The 19,601-nt window shown below is 45.8% G+C and overlaps 2 protein-coding genes across 4 annotated transcripts; both read right to left on the bottom strand.

The window, feature by feature from the left end:
* Window positions 1–5,881: 5,881 nt before the first annotated feature.
* On the bottom strand, window positions 5,882–7,899 carry Spaar (small regulatory polypeptide of amino acid response). 2 transcript variants are annotated; one of them, XM_042696554.1, is made up of 2 exons: window positions 7,795–7,899; window positions 5,882–7,353 (listed from the first exon to the last, which is right to left on the bottom strand). In XM_042696554.1, exon 2 carries the CDS (start codon window positions 6,990–6,992, stop codon window positions 6,774–6,776), a length of 219 nt encoding a protein of 72 aa, XP_042552488.1. In that variant the 5' UTR covers window positions 6,993–7,353; window positions 7,795–7,899; the 3' UTR covers window positions 5,882–6,773. The 2 variants fall into 2 exon arrangements, with proteins under 2 accessions (XP_042552488.1, XP_042552496.1); XM_042696562.1 differs by having other exon boundaries at window positions 5,882–7,273.
* Window positions 7,900–9,837: 1,938 nt separating this feature from the next.
* Hrct1 (histidine rich carboxyl terminus 1) lies at window positions 9,838–11,808 on the bottom strand. Of its 2 annotated transcripts, none has more exons than XM_042697042.1 (2): window positions 11,106–11,808; window positions 9,838–10,120 (listed from the first exon to the last, which is right to left on the bottom strand). In XM_042697042.1, the coding sequence occupies exon 1, from the start codon at window positions 11,764–11,766 to the stop codon at window positions 11,413–11,415; it is 354 nt and encodes a 117-aa protein (XP_042552976.1). In that variant the 5' UTR covers window positions 11,767–11,808; the 3' UTR covers window positions 9,838–10,120; window positions 11,106–11,412. The 2 variants fall into 2 exon arrangements, with proteins under 2 accessions (XP_042552976.1, XP_042552967.1); XM_042697033.1 differs by lacking the exon at window positions 9,838–10,120 and adding an exon at window positions 10,339–10,732.
* Between the last annotated feature and the right edge of the window lie 7,793 nt (window positions 11,809–19,601).

Raw genomic sequence — 19,601 nt, 5'->3', positions numbered from 1 at the left:
CAAGCTACTTCTGACTGATTAACATCTGGCAACTTGGTGGGGGAGATCATGGTAGACTGGTTAAGAATAAGCAGTCAGAATCTGGAGCTGAATTGATTGGAGTGGAATAAATAACTTTTATAAGTATTTATTGGTCAATTCTTAATAAGTTCCAGGTAAGCACTGCTTAAAAACTATTTCTATTGATCTCCTTTTTGCTTCAACTGGAAGTGAAAAGGGCCAAGGCTCATTTGATCTGAGGATTGTGGTTTGAAGCCAACCCAAGCAAAAAAGTCACCCAGAGACTCTTATCTCTATTTAACCAGCAGAATATTGGAAATGGAGCTGTGGCTCAAAGTGGTAGAGTGCTAGCCTTGAGCTGAAGAGCTGAGGGATAGCACCCAGGCCCAGAGTTCAGGCCCCACAAGCGGACCAAAAAAAACCCAACAAACAAATCCTTTCTTATCCAAAGAAACCAGTTTTGTTTCCTCAATTCCTTTCTCTTTCTTTACATTTTCTAATCATCCTTTGAACACTTGCTAGACAGGTGAAGGGCCACATGAAAACCCACCATGAGGCCAAGATAGGGAATTTCTGGATTGGCATACAAATTGACCTTTGAACACTTGTTAGAAGGATGGGGATTGCAAGAAAACCTATCACATGGCCAAGATGAGAAAAAACAGGATGGTAAGAAAACTTAGTGGAGCTTTATTAAGTAAGCAAGCAAGCAGACAAGCAGACAGACACACAGAAAGGCAGGGACACACAGTAACAGAGTGTGCTCCCGAGGAGAGTCACAGAGAAAGACAGACAGTTTTAGAGACACAGAGAGAGAAAGAGAGAAGGGGAGAGGAGAGTGAATTACAAGAGAAGGAAAGTTTCTACAGGAGGTAGCTGGGAGGCTTATGAGACAGGAGTCAGTCAAGACAGAGACAAGGATGAGCAAGGAGAGCCTGAATGTATAGAACCTCTGCCCATTTACCACTATGTTAGCAGAAACTGTGGCAAAAATAAGGTGTTTGGGCTCTATGGAGTCCTTTAGAGCATGCCTGGTGATGATGTAGAAGAGAAAAGTCCCTGAGGACATAGAAAGTAGATGGGAGTCACTCGGCAGACATAGACAATAGACAGTATGGTGGATGGGTGGCCAGCAATGGTAAAGGCAAGAAATCTAGTGTGGCATTCCTTTAGAAGTTAGGGTATGTGGAGGGGTGGCCAGGATGGGAATTTACCCTCAGAAGAAAGAGAAGAGGAAGCTTCTAACATTAACCCTTCCCGGGTGTTGGCACCATTATGTATTATGTAAGGTTAGGCCAAAAAAGAGACTACCACATGATCATTCAAGCAGAAAAGAGTTTATTAGATGCATCTGAACTGCCATCCTACACATGGTGAAGAGGCCAACGCATGGAAAGACTGGGGTTAATGTAGGGAGGAGGCAAGAAGGAGGAGTGGCCATGGTGAATGCGACTTGACTCAGAGCCTGAGAACCTCCCACTACCGCCAGGTGCACCAGTTACCAGGGTTAGGGTGGGGGCTTCTAGGGAAGGGGCCAAGGAAGAACCATTGCTTTGCCTTCCCTACAGCTGCATCTTCATTATAACTTACAGTCTCTTATTTGCTGTTGACTACCTCCCCAGCATACACTCTCAGAGATAAGGGATTTCACCCGTCCTGTCTACTGGTGACATAGGGTGGGTGCCCAATGCAAAGCTCTCAACAAATATTTTTGAATGAAAAGATGCCTATGAATAATGTTGGATTGTCTTTGGCTTATTATTATGGAGAAGGACAAAGGAAAGGTCAACTTGTGCAATTTGAACTACCACTGAAGTGAAGCAAATTATAAAGGCCTTGGAAAGCAGGAACATCTAGGCAAATGAAAATGATCACATTAGTGTGGCAGTGTGCTAAATGCAGTGTGCTCGGTAAAAGTGGACCGGACATAGTCTTGCTCGCACAGATAAAGATACTAGTCAATTGAGATGCTCAATGAAGGCTTTGGACAAGAGAAATGGTTGAAAGTATACTAAATTTCTGAGAATATTGGAGGCTTATCTAAAGACAACATTTAGAACCTTGTTAGAACCAGGTTAAATTAAACAAATAGAGTATAAATTAGACAAAGGAAAAATGAAATTTAATTGGGACAAACAGTTTCTCAGGTAACCTGAGAAACATAAGTACAGACCCTCGAAATGGAACAAACTCTGGCCTAGCATTTACTGAAATTTGCAAAGTGAGTAAGAATAGGGCCAAACTTGAAAGGTGGGATCTCCCTATATAGAAAAACTCCAGGCTAGTCATTGAAAGGAAAAGTCCAGAGATAAAGGGCCTGGGTAAATTAGGGGGTTAAACACTAGGTTACTGGAATTCAGTAAATAACAGTGAAACTCAGAAAGAGCCAGAAAACCTGGAAGGTGGTTTGATTTGGGGTGTGATAAATAAGAAGTTGGAATGTGTTCTGGTCAATATCAGTTAAACCCAAAACCAGGAACTGAACAAAGGGAAGAACTGGGATAAGAACTTAGCCTTGATGACTTATTGCCTTGGTTACTGGAGTTGTAATCACCATCTGTAATCACTAACTGCTAGCCCTGCTTCTGTAACTTGCTGACCACTTTCGAGTATCCCCACCTCCCCCACATAGATCTTGCCTTTAAATACTCTGAACTATTTGACCTTATTGCTATTTTTCATTGTCCTGATATAGTGGGGAGCAGTTGCTGTGGTTAATAAAGATTCTTAGTCCAATTGATTGAATGTTGGTGAATCCTTTCACTGATCATGGGTTCAAGTCCCACTGGCCCTGGGAAGTTGGGATACTTCAGATGTAAGATTTTGGAGGCAAAGACAGCAAAACCACGAGTTCAAGGTCAGCCTGGGCTATATAGAGCTTGCAAGAGAGAGAGAGAGAGAGAGAGAGAGAGAGAGAGAGAGAGAGAGAGAGAGAGGAGAGAGAGAGAGAATTTGTAAATGCCATGGCAAATTTAGGGCCTCACACTCATGCTCAGTTTGGTTAAGGTCTATCAATTGATCCATGCCTACAGACCAGCTTTTTGCTGGTTATTTTGCAGACAGAGTCTTGTGGAGTTTTCTGCCTGAATTGATTTTAACTCACAATCCTCTGATCTCAGCCTCCTGAGTACCTAGGTTACATATGCAAGCCACTGGTGTCTGGCTTCTTCTTCTTCTTCTTCTTCTTCTTCTTTTTTTTTTTTAAACGTTTTCTATATCCAGTACCTATACCAGAAAGATACAATTTTTAATGTTATTAAAAGAATATTATCACACAATAGTGGTTTATAATTATAATAAGCCATTAAGTATTTTTTATAGAAAGCAAACTTTCTTTTTTTCCATGCCAGTCCTGGTTCTTTGAACTCAGGGCCTGGGCACTGTCCCTGAGCTATTTTTCTCAAGGCTAACACACTACCACTAGACCCACAGCTCCACTTCCAGCTTTTCGGTTGTTAATTGGAGATAGGAGTTTCACAGACTTTCCTGTTCAGGTCTTTGAACCATGATCCTCAGATCTCAGTCTCCTAGGATTACAGGAGTGAGCCATTGGTGCCTGGTGCTCATGCTGACATTTTCCTGGACAGCTAGATGAGGCATCTGGGTGAGGTTGTTCAGAGGTCTGTAGGTCTTCTGTCTCCAACTATGTTTGGCTTTACAAGTGTCACATCCTCAGGAATGGGGACCTGGCAAAGTACAATGACTCTTTCTTCTCCTTGGAACAAGTGGTTTCCTTTAAGGAAGGTATTTTTCCGGAAAACATGTTATTTCAAGGCCATCTGATTCCAGAAGGCATATTGTCCTAGAGTGAAATATCACTCTGCTTTTAGAGCCTAGAGCAGGGGAGAAAAGGTACTTCACGCTAGACACTGCACACCAGCGAGGTGGGATTCTCAGCTCTCTACAACCAGAAATCCAGGCCCCAGGCAGTCAATGGGAGAGACCAGGTGAGGATCAGTGTGTTCCATTGCACCCAGTGAGTCCTAGATGTAACCTGCTGGTCTCTCTCTCTCTGCCCTTTGACCTACATAGAGCCAACAGAGAAGCCCTAAGATAGAGACAAAGGGAAGCAAGACCTGTGGTAGGGAGAGACATGGTCTGATTTGTGCAGGTGTGAAGTCTTGGAGGAGCCTTGACATGGCTAGAGGACTGGAAATATGTGTTCTCCCCAGTTTCAACCCTCTGCAGGTGTTGTCTTGTTGGACAGTCCTAGGGGACTACAGATAGAAAGGGCTCCTTTCCTCTTGAAAGTCAGCCACTTTTGCTCACGTAAAGTCAAATCCCCAGCTGCCCCTCCCTTAGAAGATCTGCACTGTCTTGGCATGCACAAGGAAACAGATGCCTCTCTGAGCCTGCCCATCCAGCATTTATGCATGGCGCACAGCATGGTGGCTCAGTTTCCTCACTCATCTGCAAAATGGAGGTTATAGGGCAGGTTATAAGCACTTGAAAGATAATGTATGCGGAAAGCACAGGGCCTGTTGCATAGTAAGAGTCCAAAGGACATACACAGTGAGGCCAAGGGATGACATTCTTAGGAGAAGAATGCAAAGGTGCAATGATTATGTGCATCTGATCATATAAAATAATATTTATCAAAATGAACTCCAGAAATGGAAACAAGAGGTTTTGTCTTTGTTGCTGTTTTTGTTTCTTTTTCTTTCTTTTTTTTTTGTTTCCTTTTCTTTTTGTCTCGTTTATTTATCTGTCTATCAAAGGGTAAGGGGGAATCACAGAGATGGAAGGACAGAGTAAACAAATGCAGCAGTGGTACTAACTAGACACTGTTGAAAATGAACTATACAACTCGTGGTGGGTATGGGAGGGGATAACAAGAGAGCAAGGGAAGGGAAGACATTGTTCAAAAAGAAATGTACTCTTGGGGCTGGGAAGGTAGCTCAGTGGTAGAGCGCTTGCCTTGCATGCCTGAGGCCCTGGGTTTGATTCCTCAGCACCACATAAGCAAAAAGAAAAAAGCCGGAAGTGGTGCTGTGGCTCAAGTGGTAGAGCGCTAGCCTTGAGCTGAAGAGCTGAGGGACAGCGTCCAGGCCCAGAGTTCAGGCCCCAGGACCAGCAAAAAAAAAAAAAAAAACAAATGTCCTCTTTACCTGACTTATGTAACTGTAACCCCCTGTACATCACCTTTATTATAACAGTTAATATGTTAGGCTTTAATTAGGTCTAGGAAACTACCACACGGTCTTCAGGCAGAAAAAGAAAAGTTTATTCCCAACTGCCCGCCCTGCTGATGGTGGAGGTGTGCACACAAAGGGGAACCCCTGGCAGGATTGGAGTTAAGTAAGAAGGGGGCGGGAAGTCTGGCCACAGCCATGAGGAGTTGACATCAGCATCCAGGAACCTCCCAAGGTCTGAAGGAGGCATGACTGGCTGGGTTCAGGATGTAACCTCAGAGAAAGTAACTGCTACCAGGTGTTGGGCTACCTTGTTTGTCTGAGGCCAAACCCTTAACACAAGCAGCAATCAGAGAAAAGGTGAGGGTATATTAAGGGCCTGCCTCACAATTTGACATGTTCATCAACTCCCTCACCCCTAATAGGCAGCTGGCACTCACTCAGACTTTGGTGTTTACCTGGCAAGGATGCAACCATAGTGGTTCTCTTCACCTGCAGCCAGCTCCTGTCCATCCTAGCCCAGACCCCATGCTTTTCTATCAGCCTCACTCCTTTCTGTGTAACTTTCCAACCCCTCCTCTCTCTAGGTCCTTCATGTGGCAGACATGTGCAGGGCAGCACTTCTGGACCCTCGGGATCACTCTGCTCCACTCAACAAGGAGGTCCAGGATGCAGATGGATAAGCCAGAGAGACTCATAAAATATGGCACAGCATTTGTTCCGTGGGCACAGAGAAAACAGACTTTCTATTAATAAAAACTAACTGCCCCTTTATTTGTAGCAACAACAAGGGCTTTGTTACATGCTCTGAATGTAACATCACATTTTAACTTTTTTTGGAATTATCTTTCAAAGAGTTCAAGATTTTTCTACAGCTGACGCAAATCACTCGCATTCACTAAGAATAGAAGCAACCTATGAGAGTTTAGCAATATCAAGTCGCCGTCAAAACATGTTTGAGTCTTCTTTTTCACTTTCCTGTTAAGAAAAACATCTTGTACTTTCTAAGACTCTGATTTTTCTCTTCTGTTTCCCTTTTGTGATTTTCCAAACCAGATTTGGAAAAATCCATAAAAGGATGTATCTTCGCAATGATCAAATAAATCACTTCTTCCCAGGAAGCATCGCTCTTTCCGGAAGGTCAAGGCTGATTTCAGGCAACTGGCAGAGACCAGCCTCAGGGCTGGACATTGATGGTATGTTCAAAAAAAATACTCAGGGGAAGAAATAGATGGTTCCTTAAAAATCCCTGCTAGAGGGTATCCCTTCCTTGGGTGGCAATAAAACCCATTGCAGACGGCTTTGGTGTCAGTAAATTCCAGTGTATATCCACAGAGTGGGCCCACCATGCCATACCACATTGGGTCTGTCCACACTCCCTCAGGCCTAGTCTGAGCCCCACCCCCACCCCCATCCCACACCTGTGGATAGTGCTCAGCTGAGCAATCAGAGCTAAGAACTGAGTCCCACCTGGTTCAAACACCTCCTATTCCTCCAGGTAGGAGGGCACAGCAAGCCAGGATGGGAGGAGATGGGAAGTTTGTGGGTACCGGAAAGGAGAGCCTGAGAGGAGTAAGACACCGAGGAGGGCTTGTAGTCTGCCCCTCCCCCAGCAGAGCAAATCCTGGGGGATTGTTCACCTCACATGATGGTCCAGAAGTCCCCAGTGCTCAACACTTGGCGACCAGGCACCGTGAAGAGAGAAGCCTCTTGGTGAAATGTGGCCACTGTGAAGCTGTGACTAGGGCCCCCCTGAAGATCCTGCGTCTTTGAGTCGTAGCTGAAGCAGCAGAGGATGCAGGTGATGGCCACAGTGACCACGAACAGTACTGCCACCATCCCAATCACCGCCGTTTCCATGATCTGTGTCCTCCTGCAGCACCTGATGTCAGAGCAACCTGGGTGGTTTCAGAACCTTACCACTCCATTCCAAAATGAGGATGGGGGTTCTTGAGCCCTTGTGCTGGATAGCTGCTTCTCCTTGGTCTTCTCAGATGCTTGAGCCCCTTTAGGTCATCAGTCACCCCTGCCAGGTCCTCCAGCTGGGATCTCAGATGAGCTCTGTACTATTTTCTCCAGAGCTGCCACACTGGCCGCTTCTAGAAGAAGCACTGTCACGGAAGATGTAAACACAAGGCTCCCTGGACAAGGAGGGGGTGGGGAGAAGGATACAGAAGACGTTGCTCAGGAGAAGCCAGCCAGCCCTGGCCCTCTGTGACAACTCCAGACAAGAGAGATAGAGCATACTCTTAACATCCCTCCTTGGATGAGGGGGAAGAGCCTGGCTCCTCCCCTAGAGGGACCTTGGGCCTGTCCTAGAATCTACCTCGGTGCGGTTTCCCCCAGGCCCTGGTCTGATGCTGGGGGGCAGGGACGAAGGTTCAGGGAAAACAAGAGATAGCTCTGGTGGGGGAGTGTTCACAGGTCACCATGTGTGCCAAGGGGGCTTAGGTAGGGGCTGAGGGGAGGGAGAGCATGTTGCATCTGGCCTCCTTTTTCTAACATGGGGTGGAGCCTGTGGCTTACAATGGGACAAGCTTGTTCTGGCCTTTCAATAACAAGCGATGGGGTTTTCTCACCCAGAAAGCCCAGAAGAACCAATCTAGCCCTATTTCTTAGCAGCCTAGTCCCACCCCTCACACTAGAGGCTGTGAAGACTTACCCTGTAGTCCCTGAGGACCAGCCCCAGCTGTCCCTGATACTGTGGCTTCTGCTGCTCTGATGGCTACTGTAGGGGGCCTGATGTTCCTCCCTGGATGCGGCAGCTGGTCCTGCCTAGAACTTGGCTCCCGCACATCTGAGCAGCTGTGAGTACTTCCTGAATCCCTTCCTCCCATTGTGATGGAGGACCCATCACCCTCCCCACCCACGCACATGCCCCATTTCCACTCTGCCCTTTCTGGAGAGGGTTCAGGGATGTGAGCCAAGACAGGTCCCTGGAAAATTCTGCCAGAAGGATCGCCACCTTCATTTTCCAACCTGACCACCCCTTCCAACCCATACTTCCATAGAGGAGTCTGAGTGAGAATTAGTAATTGTAGGTGTCCAGTACATGCTCATGGCTTCCTTGCAGCTCAAGATGGTGCTGCCATTGTATGGCCCCTCCCTATACTAGGTACTTTTTAGAGTAATTGCCCAATCCTATCATTTTGTTGCTCAGGATGCCAAGGCCCAGAGATGACAGAAGGCTGTCTGGCCCCAATCACACAGTCTGGGTCCTTTCCAACTTCTCCAAGCCCCAGAAGAACTTTAGGAAACTAGCTACACACAGAGTAAGAGAATGCTCAGTCAGCAAGTCTCACACTTTTGCCTTTTCTACCCAGCTTGGACAGTCTGGGATCTGGGCTCTTCTTTCCCACAGGCACAGAAAGCCAGAGATGCCTGGGGCAACCAGAAATGGAGAGAAGCTGACTTGATGTAAGGATTGCAGTGCCTACAGTGTCTGATTGAGTCTCCCACAGGGCCTTGTGAATCTAGGTGATAGAAGCTGGTTTTTGAGCATGACTGTTTCTCTTTGCTTGCTCTTTGTGGGCACACGTAATACCTGCTGCTGCTGCTGCTGCTGCTGCACATTTTTCATTGGGAATTCATGACCACTGGCCAGCCTTGTACAGGTTCCCTTTTTCACCTCTGAGACTGGAGGAAAACGTTTAGCCTTCTTTGATTGATCTGTAAAACTAGGGGCAGGGCCTGCAGTAGGCAGACTGGAGGTGGCTGGTATGGGAAAAGGAAAGGTGGATTTGAAGGACACTGCAGAGTGAAAACTCAATGATCTTTAGGTCCTTCAGTCCACTTTCTCATCACAGCCACCTAGTGTGGCTGTCCATTTGAATCCTCCATCCCCCACTTCACTCTTGCCCCAGTCCTCAAAAAAGAATCCACTGGGAAATAAAAAGGAAAGAGGACATTCTATCCCTGTGAGTCACCAGGCCCCTGGCTCGCTGGCTTGTTCCCCAGCCCCTCCCTGCTGAGCCTTGCCTGGTCTCTGTTTCCTCCTGCTCCCAGGGACAGGGTGAAGGCCTCAGAACATTTCCTTCCTCTCTGTGAACTCTGCCAGCTCTTCAGAGAGCATCTGGGAGCAATCTCTCCTGGCTTTGGCAGGAAGGAGCCCCTATTACCCATTCTGATTTAGTAGGCAAAAACGTTGAGACCCAGAGGACGGATACACACTCCTAAGGCCATCCTGCACCCCAGCAGTTAAATAAACCCCTCTCCTTCTTTTCTTTCTAGACCACGTGATCATGGGCAGGCATCTGGGAGCAGGCTGGCTGGATAAGAAACAGACTCACTTATCAAAGAAACACTAAATTCAGTGCAGCCTGTGGGTAGGCCTTTTGAGAGTCCTGGAATTTAGTTTAGCCTGGACTGAGACTAGAAACTGCACTGGAGGTAGAGCCCAGGAGACTAACCTCCAAGCGGCCCCAGCCCTACCTCTCTGTGGTCCTGGACTGTTTTGTCTCCCTCCCCCTGCTCCACAGCCCTGCTGGCGGAAAGCTTTTTGCAAACTGAATCCTTGCACGCGCATGGGTGGGGGTGGGGGATGAGAGACTGACTCAGGCAGGGCCCTCTACTTTCCCAATCATAGTCAGCTGGGAACCCCAGCTATAACTGGGAGTCGTAGGCCACAGGCCCAACCTTAGGGGTTCCACCATGTCAGATCTGGCCACTCCCAACAATATGCCAAGTAAAGAGACAAGTAGTGGTGGAAAGGCAGAGAAAGATTTATTATACAGCATGTTGCAAGACGAGGCAAAGTAAGCATCTCAGCCTGTCTTTGGGGTACAGACATGAGCCTTATGTTTCTACAGGGGAAGAACCGGGGCCGGATGTATACATAGTTATTCAACACAGTTACAGGTATAGTCCAATGGTCAGGTGGCCAGAGATACAGTCTGATTGACCATGGTCACAGGATTGGTCAGGTGGAGGCTGGGGAGTCGATTCTACTCTTGTCACATGAGAAGGTAGGTGGTTACAAGAGAAAATGACTGGGCAAAGACAAATACAAAATGGAGTCAGGGATTCCAAGTTTTTTTTTTTTTTTTTTGTCGGTCGTGGGGCTTGAACTCTGGGCCTGGGCGCTGTCCCTCAGCTCTTCAGCTCAAGGCGAGTGCTCTACCACTTGAGCTACAGTGCCACTTCTGGTTTTCTGGTGGTTTATTGGAGATAGGAGTCTCATGGTCTTTCCTGCCCGGGCTGGCTTTGAACTGCGATCCTCAGATCTCAGCCTCCTGAGTAGCTAGGATTACAGGTGAGAGCCACCAGCGCCCGGCAGGGATTCCAAGTTTTTATCCTGCTTTTCCTTACCCTTTTGACATCTGCAGGCCCAAGTGATGAGTCAGTGCTTTTGGCAAAAGCTATTTCCAAGTACCCGTTAGACAGGTTGCCCTCCCAGAAGGACATCACAGGACAATGCACACACAGATCTGGTGGCTCCTGCTCTCCCACCTGCTGAATTCAGGAGGCTTTCCACAAAACCTTCATGATGTCTTGAATGTCTTGTAGCAACGCACCAGTGATTGGACTGTGCAGCCCCATTCTGCCTTCTCTATACCAGAAAGGCATTCTCCAAGTCTCTCACCTTCCCACCTGCCAGAGGCCTGCAGCCACATGGTGAAAGCCAGATGAGGCTAGGCACTGATGGCTCACACCTATAATTCTTGCTACCCAGGAGGCTGAGATTTGAGAATCAAGTTTGAAAGCCAGCCTAGATAGACAAATATGAGGGAAATGAACTAACCTGCAAAAAGCTGGAAGTAGAAATGTGGCTTAAATGGTAGAGCACTAGTTATGAGCAGAGTATGTAGCTCTGAGTTCAAGCCCAGAATTGGCACACAGAAAGAAGAAAGATAAAGAGAGAAAGACAGAGAAGGAGGAAGGAAGGAAGGAAGGAAGGAAGGAAGGAAGGAAGGAAGGAAGGAAGGAAGGAAGGAAGGAAGGAAGGAAGGAAGGAAATGAACCATTCATATTCACCTCTGTGCTGGCTCTGCCAGACATGCTTGTTATCTATGGAGTCACCAAGAGCTATAGTCACAAGATAGGATGTCCAGGCAACCCTGTTCCCCACTTCTGAACCCTACAGTGTTCACAGGGTCACCCCAGGTGGTCTCAGTTCTCTGTTTTGTAGTAGGGTGGTATAGTCTACAAATGATCAGTCTGACCAAGGCCCAATATCCATCATTCTCCCCAGAAACACACTTATCTCCACAAACTCCATCGGGGTTCACTTGTCTGAGTGATGGATAGCAGGCAGAACAGGGGCAGCCATCATCCACAGGTATCAGCGGCGGGCTCCATGAGCATGGTGATGGTGATGGTGATGTTGGTGGTGGTGGAGGAGATTGGGATGCTGCAGGTGGGGTTGGTGGTGATGGAGGTCTGCTCTAGGCACACGAGGCACATGACGCAGGTGATAGGGATAATGAAAGGTTCTTAGGGGACCCCGGCCCTGAAAGAACCGAGGCTGGGCTTGCCGGACTTGGTTTCTCCCTGTGGCTGGGCGATTCCTCTCCACGTCATGGTCCCGTGGTCCATGGAAAAGACAGGTAGCCAGCAGCAGCAGCAGCAGCAATACAGCCACTGCAGCACAGGTGATCCAGCCCGCGAGTGTCATGTTCCATGGGAGGCCTAGCATCTGGAAGCTGGACAGTCCCTCTTGTTCAGCGGCTCCAAGCTGCTTCCTTCCTTTCTGCAGCCTCTTTCTCAGTCCTCAGCCACAGAACTTGGTCGTCACAGCTCTTGCTGGTTGGAGAGCAGCCAGGAAATATGGGTGAGGCCTGTTTGGATGGGAGCTGCCTGCCAAGGGCAAGGTCTGAAAGCTGTTAACTTTGAGAAGGCCAGGCAAGGAAGTTGGATGGAAACAAAGAAGCTGTCTGACTCAGTGTCCTTGAGGGGACAGGCCTAAGACTAGGGGTAAGAGGTCCAGGGCCATTCTACTCTTTTTTCTTTTCTTTTTCTTTTATTTCTTTTGATATTTTTGCTAGTCCCAGGGCTTGAACTCAGGGCCTGGGCTCTGTCCCTGAGCCTCTTTGTGCTCAAGGCTAGCACTCTACCTCTTGAGCCACAGTGACACTTTGGGCTTTTTCTGAGTAGTTTATTGGTCAGAGTCTCACAGACTTTCTTGCCCAGGCTGGCTTTGAACTCAGATCTCAGCCTCCTGAGTAGCTAGGATTACAGTGTGAGTCACTGGTGCCCAGTCTATTCTACTCTTAGCACCTAGGTGACAGGAGCCATTTCTTCTCTGAACTTCAGTGTCCCCTTTTAGACAGGGTACCCACAGAGACAAAGAACATGGGCTTTGGAACTGCTCTATGATGTGCACGAATTACTTAACCTCTCTGTGCCTCCATTTCTTCATCTGTAAAAGGAATATTGATAGCACCTGTCTTATAGAGCTTTATGAGTATCAAAGAAGGTACAATAAATAAAGAATTTAAGCTGGGTACTGGTAGCTTACGGAGGCTAAGATCTAAGGGTTGCAGTTAGAAGCTAGCCCAGGCAGGAGAGTCCTCGAGACACTGATTTCCAGTAAACTACCAGAAAACCAGAAGAGCAGCTGTTGCTCAAATTGGTAGAGTACTAGCCTTGAGCTAGTGGACAGCACCCAGGCCCTAAGTTCAAGCTCCAAGACTAATAAATAAATAAATAAATAAATAATTTAAACAGGTCCTGACACTTTTGCTTTTGATGGTATCACAATGGAATTTGGGTTAAAGTATTTAGAAGACTATTATTCAAGAGTTGTGCCCTGTCTCACTGTTATATGGGAATTGGATCAGCAAGATATAAAGAAGCCACACTTTGAAAGGTTGAATCTGGAGTCTTTATTACAAAACCAGCGGCTGCGATCAGACTCATGTCTCAAAGAAACTGCAGCCTCAAATGCAGTTACTACAAAGCTATGAAGACAAAAGTCACATGACTAGTATAAGGAACTAAACCTACCAAAAGTGTGTTTGCTGAAGTAAAGCAAGCTAGGTGGAATACTCCAGGATCTGGGGCAAGAATCCCTGGAGCAAGACTCTCCAGGCGTTGAACAACCTGACACATCTACAATTCAAAGAATGACTTATTTCATCTCTAGAGTTTGGGGAACTGGGTGAAAAGTCCCCATCATCTACGAAGACAACTAGATGGTTGGTGAGGACAAGATGACGTTACTTAGACCCTGTATCCATATTTCACTATCACCAGCAAAGTCCTCTGAGGTTAAAGGATAGGTTCTGCCAAGTAAGTGGTTCGAAGGTCAAGTTGCTCCAGGAGCTCAGAGAGATTGATGGCAGCCTTTCTCAGTCAAGAAAGCTGTCCCTTTTCTGCAGAGCCTAGAAAGCTAGAAGGTCAGGGATTAGCCCTCAGTTACTAAGAGGCAGGAAGGAGGCAGCTGAGCTCAGACAAGCCAGAGCCCAGTTCAGCCTCCAGGCTCCCAGGCCAACAAGAGTCTCAAAGGGCCATGAACAGCAGACATTTTGCTCTGTCCCTGTTTCCCTGTGAAATAAGGCTACGGGGTCTAAGTAACATATTATTCTCACAGCCATTCTGGTGTCTTGCTGAGTGGCGGTGGGGGGGGGGGGGTTCCTCTCAGCTTCAAAAGGCTTAAGAGGTGAGAGAGGCCATTCTTGAATTGCAGGTGTCATGCTGTTTAGCTCCAGGAAAGCTTTGCTACAGAGAATGCTCGCCCTTGATTATTTCCCTAAATGGTCTACATTGCTAGCCTCTGAGTTTCCCCTACGTAGTCTGCTTCAGTTGGGCTTGGGTCTCCACCCCAAACCTGTGGTTTTTGTCTTTAAAAGCCTTTGTGTAAGCTACATTCTGGGTTGAGGGTCTTTGAAACAGGACTCTACCTGCAGTTGCAGGTTTTTTTTAATAAAGACTCCCAAGTCAACCTCTCAAGATGTGGCTTCTGTGTTTCTTGCGATTGAATTCTCAGCCACCATGCCATTCCTGCCTGGTGGAGGAATTAGGCAGATTCTCTTCCACTCCTAAATCCTGTTACTCATCAAGCTCTTGTCCAGTCCTATTCACAGATGGAGAAATCAGTGCTCCCTGGCTCCCTGGGCACCCTTCTTGCTGCTGCTGGCTTGTTGGTGGAAATGTTGCTGAAAGGAGACCTCCATGCCTGGTTCAGGCAGAAGAGAGTTTGTGTGGGAGAGCCATACCACCAGCTCATGCTAGAGAGAGATTATATAGGGGAGGGTGAGGAGGAGGTGTGATCGCAGCTGATGCGGATGTGGCCTCAAAGCCTGGCGTCCTTTGCTGATTGATAGTCACGTGATAGCTAGTTACAGGTGATTACCAGTTTCTTGCGGGCAGGTGATTTCTGGTAAGGCTACATGCTGTCTTTCACGAAGGAGGGAAGGGGCTGTTCTCCCAGGCAGACCTAACCATTGGGCCATGCCCAGAGCTCTTGTTCAAATGCAGCAGGGCCTCCCCAAAGCACCAGCTCTGTCTCTGGATTCCACAAAGGTTCTGCAGGCTGAGTGCCCAGGGCCTTCATCCAGGATCCTCCTGGCAAATGTCCATGTTCCTGCCACCCAGAGGAGGGTTTGTTGAAGCTACAAGACTGGCTCTCTGCTGCAATTTGGCATGACCTTAGCATAGCCCTTCTCTTCCCCACAGACTGTTCCCTCTTCTGTAAAGGTCCCAGGGTAGAGATGACCTCCAGAGACACTTTCCCCTCTGACCTCAGGCTAAGCCACTTTCTCTTAAGAAGCCCTCATGGGCTCAAAAGGCTAAACATTTCCTTCTGATAAATTGGACTCAGGGGACAGGTCTAGTGAGTCCTGGGGCTTCTCTGGCCCTTGGGAGAAGCCACTTGAACTTTTAATGATGTTGCAGTAAACTTCTGCAGACGTCTGGGGCCCTGAGAGCCAAATGAACTTTCCTATGGGGGAATTAAGGAGGAATCTGCTGGGAGCAGGGGTGGGGGGTGGGGTATACTTTAGATTGGGTGTTTTCCTTTTCTGAACCACTTCTTCAGGGAGCCTCCACCGCACAGCAGGCAAAGCCAGCCCTAGTCTGCATAACTGAAGAGCTTTAGTAAGCACCACAGACACTGGAAATCACCCAGGCCCAACCCCAAGGAGAGATATGAAAATTAAGGCCAGAGAAGGGAAGGGATTTGTTGGAGTCCTCAGCTTTTGTAGGCTAGTGTAGCACCATTATTGTCATATGGGGCTGTCCATGCCTACTGTATATATGTGGAGAAGCCTGAAGGGGCAGGGATTAAGGAGGATCCCTCCACCTCTATCATCTGGACAGGGATAGGACCCCAAGGTAAGTGTTTTTGAGATGCTCTAAGCTCTTAGGGATGGCAGGCTATGGTGACTAGTAATTTCCAATGTGGAATAGTATTTTCCCTTTAATTATTTGGACATTTTAATGATAATTTTGAATGAAGAAAAATTAGAGGTCTGGTTGCATATAAAGATTTGCAGGACTGATGGCTATGTTTTAAGTAGTTCAGAAAAACTGTCCCATGGCTTTGTTTTTGTATTTCTCCCCCTGAGCTCTTTCTCTCTTCTGCATACTACACACCCAGCCTTCTCCACTGAGGACCAGAATTCCAGACCACATGGTTGATGGATAAGCCGTTTGAAACCCCTGTTAGTCCACTTCATCCACACATTTCCTAGCATGCCCCACCCACACAAGTACCAGCATGCACATGCATAACCATAAGCCACCATATTCTATACTGGCACTTGAACACACTCATGCACGTCAGCAATGGCAACCACATTGTTTTCACTAATTGGTGGCACCACCTAGTGGTGACACTGTAAGCAAATCTCTTTTGTACTTAGACCTAGCAAAACTTCTAGTACCCAGCTGGGCTCAGGTGCCTCACATCTGTAATCCTAGCTACTTAGGATGGGATCTTAGGACAGAGATTCAAAGCTAACCCAGGCAGAAAGTCCATGAGATTCTTATCTCCAATTAACCACCAAAAAGCCACACATGGAGCTATGACTCTATTGGGTAGAGCCCAAAAGCTCAGGGATAACAAACATCTAGGCCCTGAGTTCAAGCCCCAGAACATGCATGCACGCACACACACACACACACACACACACACATAAACAAACATAAAAACAAACCACCTCCTAGTGTCCAGATTTTTCTTTATAGAACTCAGTTTGAATCTATGCATTAAATCCCTCCAAAATGCCACTGAAATGACCAAAGAATTAAAAATGGGAGGATACTATTCTACAATGGATATCAGTGGAATCACATTCCTGGCCCACAAAGGCCTCCAACAAGAAACATCCAGTGACCTTGAGAACTAGTAGTGTTTATTCTCAGAGAAGCTGCCCCATCTTTTGGCTTGAGACAAAAGCAAGGACACAAGCCCACTGATTCCTAACTTTGGCTCTCTTGCAACTAGAGAGTGGGGACACTCCTGGCATATCTTAAAAAGAAGCTGTACAACACAGCAAATTTCTCATCTCTAAACCCTTCCCCTACATTAGCAATGGCAGAATTGGAAATGAATTTGGAAATGAAACCATAACCTGTTCTTCAGTGTCTCAAATCAACATGCTTGGAAATGATCTATATAATCTTGTATAGAGGGCTGGGAAGGTGGTTCAGTGGTAGAGTGCTTGCCTTGCATGCCTGAGGCCCTGGGTTCAATTCCTCGGCATCACATAAGCAAAAAGAAAAAAGCCAGACGTGGTGTTGTGGCTCAAGTGGTAGAGTGCTAGCCTTGAGCTGAAGAGCTGAGGGACAGCGTCCAGGCCCAGAGTTCAGGCCCCACGACTGGACCCCCCCAAAAAAAAATCTTGTATAGAACCCACTTCCAACCCCTATCCCAAGCAAACATCTAAGTCCCTCCATAAGGTGAACAAATAGAGAAAAACCATTAGACAAATGAACAAAGATACCAGAAATTGTAACTTGTTTCTACAGTTATATCTAAGAAACAGTAAAATCCCCATATTTACATTCTAAGTAACATTCCAAAGGTCAGTCTATATATATGAACATGGAGAAAAACATAAAAACAAATTCTCTTTTTATCTTGAAAACTAAGTCAAGAAACACTGCTTTGAGAACTCCTTATTGTTAGGTTTTTAAAAAGAGGTAGCCGAGTAAGAACTGCACCATGCACGTGGTATTCAGGTAAGGGGTAGGTTTATTCAGTAGACTTGCTGGGACCAGGCAAGGTTGGCACTCCACGCGGCTGGCAAAAGAGTGGCCAAGATGCTCTTCAGCAGATGAATGGGAAATAAACTGTGCTGCATCCAAATAATAGACTATGATTTTGCACTTAAAAAAAAAAAGCTATCGATTCATGAGAAGTCACACAGAGGAATCTGAAATGTATTTTACTAAGTGTAAGAAGCCAATCTGAAAGGATTCCATACTGTATGACTCCAGCTATATGACATCCTGACAAAGCCCAAACTCTAGTCAAAGAAGAGACTAGTGGTTGCCAGGCATTTGGGAGAGAGAAGGATGAATACCTGGCATCCAGAAAGGGGTATGTAAGATAGTATTACAAAATAGCCCAGGTTGCTCTTGAACTTGCTATGTAGCCCAGACTGGTCTCAACCCTCCTGCTTCAGCCTCCTAAGTGCTAGGATTACAGGCATGTGACATCATGTCTGGCCCTATCTTTAAGACAGTGAAACTGTTTTGAATACATACAATGGAAGGTACATGTAATCATATATTTGTCAAAACCAATAGGATGTACAGCACCAAGAGTGTGCCCAATGTAAACCATGGGCTGGGGTGATAGAGACATAAGGTATCTGTGACAAATGCACATCTCTGCTGTGGACCACTGTTAGGAACTCTCTGTAGTTAGCAGTCAATTGTGCTGCAAACTTACTAGCACTCTAAAATAAAATCTCTATTTAAAAAAATAGCATCCACAAACAGTAGGAGGTGTTTGAATTAAAGAGTGGAGAAAATAAATCTTTTTTTAACTTAAATAATTTAAATTTTCAAACTGAGGAAACTGTGATACCAAATCTGACAATTACAGCAGAAAACACTAGTAACAAATCTCACAGCTCTAACAGATGTGACATGTATAGCCCAGCAGAATAAATTATAAGCAAGCAAAGTTTATTCTAGGAATGTGAGACTGATTTAGTGTGTAAGTATAAGAAAAAAAGTAAAACCATATAATTGTCTCAACAGGTGGAAAAGGCATTTGATAAAATTCACTATGCATTCCAGACAAATACTGATCATGTGAAACTAGCAAACTTGCCTTGAACATCTGTTGGAAGACTTATTACACGTGATAGGGATGGTTACACTTTTTTTTTATTTTGCCTTTCCAGATATATGAGTTTCATCATAGTTGGTCCAAAGCATCTGTCTGAAGAGTGGTGTAAATTCTTACAGAAAGAATGCCAAATAAGTCAAATGATTTAACTGATTTTTTGTTATTATTATTAATAACAAAGGGATTACAATTTTATAAGTCAGATTTTGAATACAATGCTTCCTTGTCAATGTTTCCCCTTCCTTCATTCTCCTCCCATTTGCCCCCTCCCGTCCCTAATCTCGTTTGATATTTCATTTTTTACATAACATACATTGAGTTTCCACACAGGGAATACAGAATCAAGCTGAGGCCCCACTCCATAGCATTGACTCATAATGCAGAAAGCCACCTAAAGTAGAGGGAGCCATGATATTTTTCTGGCCCCAAAGGATGATGGGAAGGACAAAAGACAGAAAACTGGAGGGCAGTTTGGGATCTTTCAAGAAGACCCTTCAAGAAGGATGTGGTTCATGTACTGTTGGACAGTTCAAAAGCCCTTGTTCTGGGTCAATCGCTGATCTGGACTCAAGCCCAAGCCTAGGCCTACCTGACTCAAAAGCTTACCTCTAGCCCAGCATGATGTTATACTAGGCTGAGCTAGGAAGAGAAGTGGGGTCTTTTATGAATCCATAGGAGAGAAAAATGAGGCCAGGGGCATGAGAAAGTAATGAAGAAGGAAAGAACTTTCAAGAACTTTGCTTTAAAATTTGAAGCATCCCTCATTAGGCTTGTGTAGAGCAACATTCAAAGAGATCCATTTCCTGAGAGGCTTCTCAATTCACCCTATACAAAGAAATACACAAAGTTACAGACAAAAAATATTCTATAAAGTAGGCAATAATCAAAAAAATAATGTGGACAGATGGATAGAAAAGCAGATTGATGTAAGATTTTTTTAAAAACATGCATTAAATGGTTAATAATTGTCAAGACTAGATGTGAGGTGTATGGCTAACCATGATAAAATTCTTTCAGTCTTTCTATATATTTGAAGATATTCATGTGCACAAAGTTGAAAAAAAAAGGCAATATTTGAGAAGAATATCGAATCTTCCAGTGTTTTCCAATATGGCTACCACTGGCCATGTGACCACTGAGCATTTGAAATGTGTCTAGTCTGAGTTGAGATACTCTGTGTTACATAAAAGAATGTAAACTATGTCATTAAGAACTTGTTTGTATAT

The sequence above is a fragment of the Dipodomys spectabilis genome, unplaced genomic scaffold, assembly GCF_019054845.1.
Source record: "Dipodomys spectabilis isolate Male_0828 unplaced genomic scaffold, ASM1905484v1 ptg000006l, whole genome shotgun sequence".
NCBI classification, from domain to species: domain Eukaryota; kingdom Metazoa; phylum Chordata; class Mammalia; order Rodentia; family Heteromyidae; genus Dipodomys; species Dipodomys spectabilis.
Note: the sequence above shows the minus strand (reverse complement) of the source record. Positions and strands in the feature narration are given on the sequence as shown.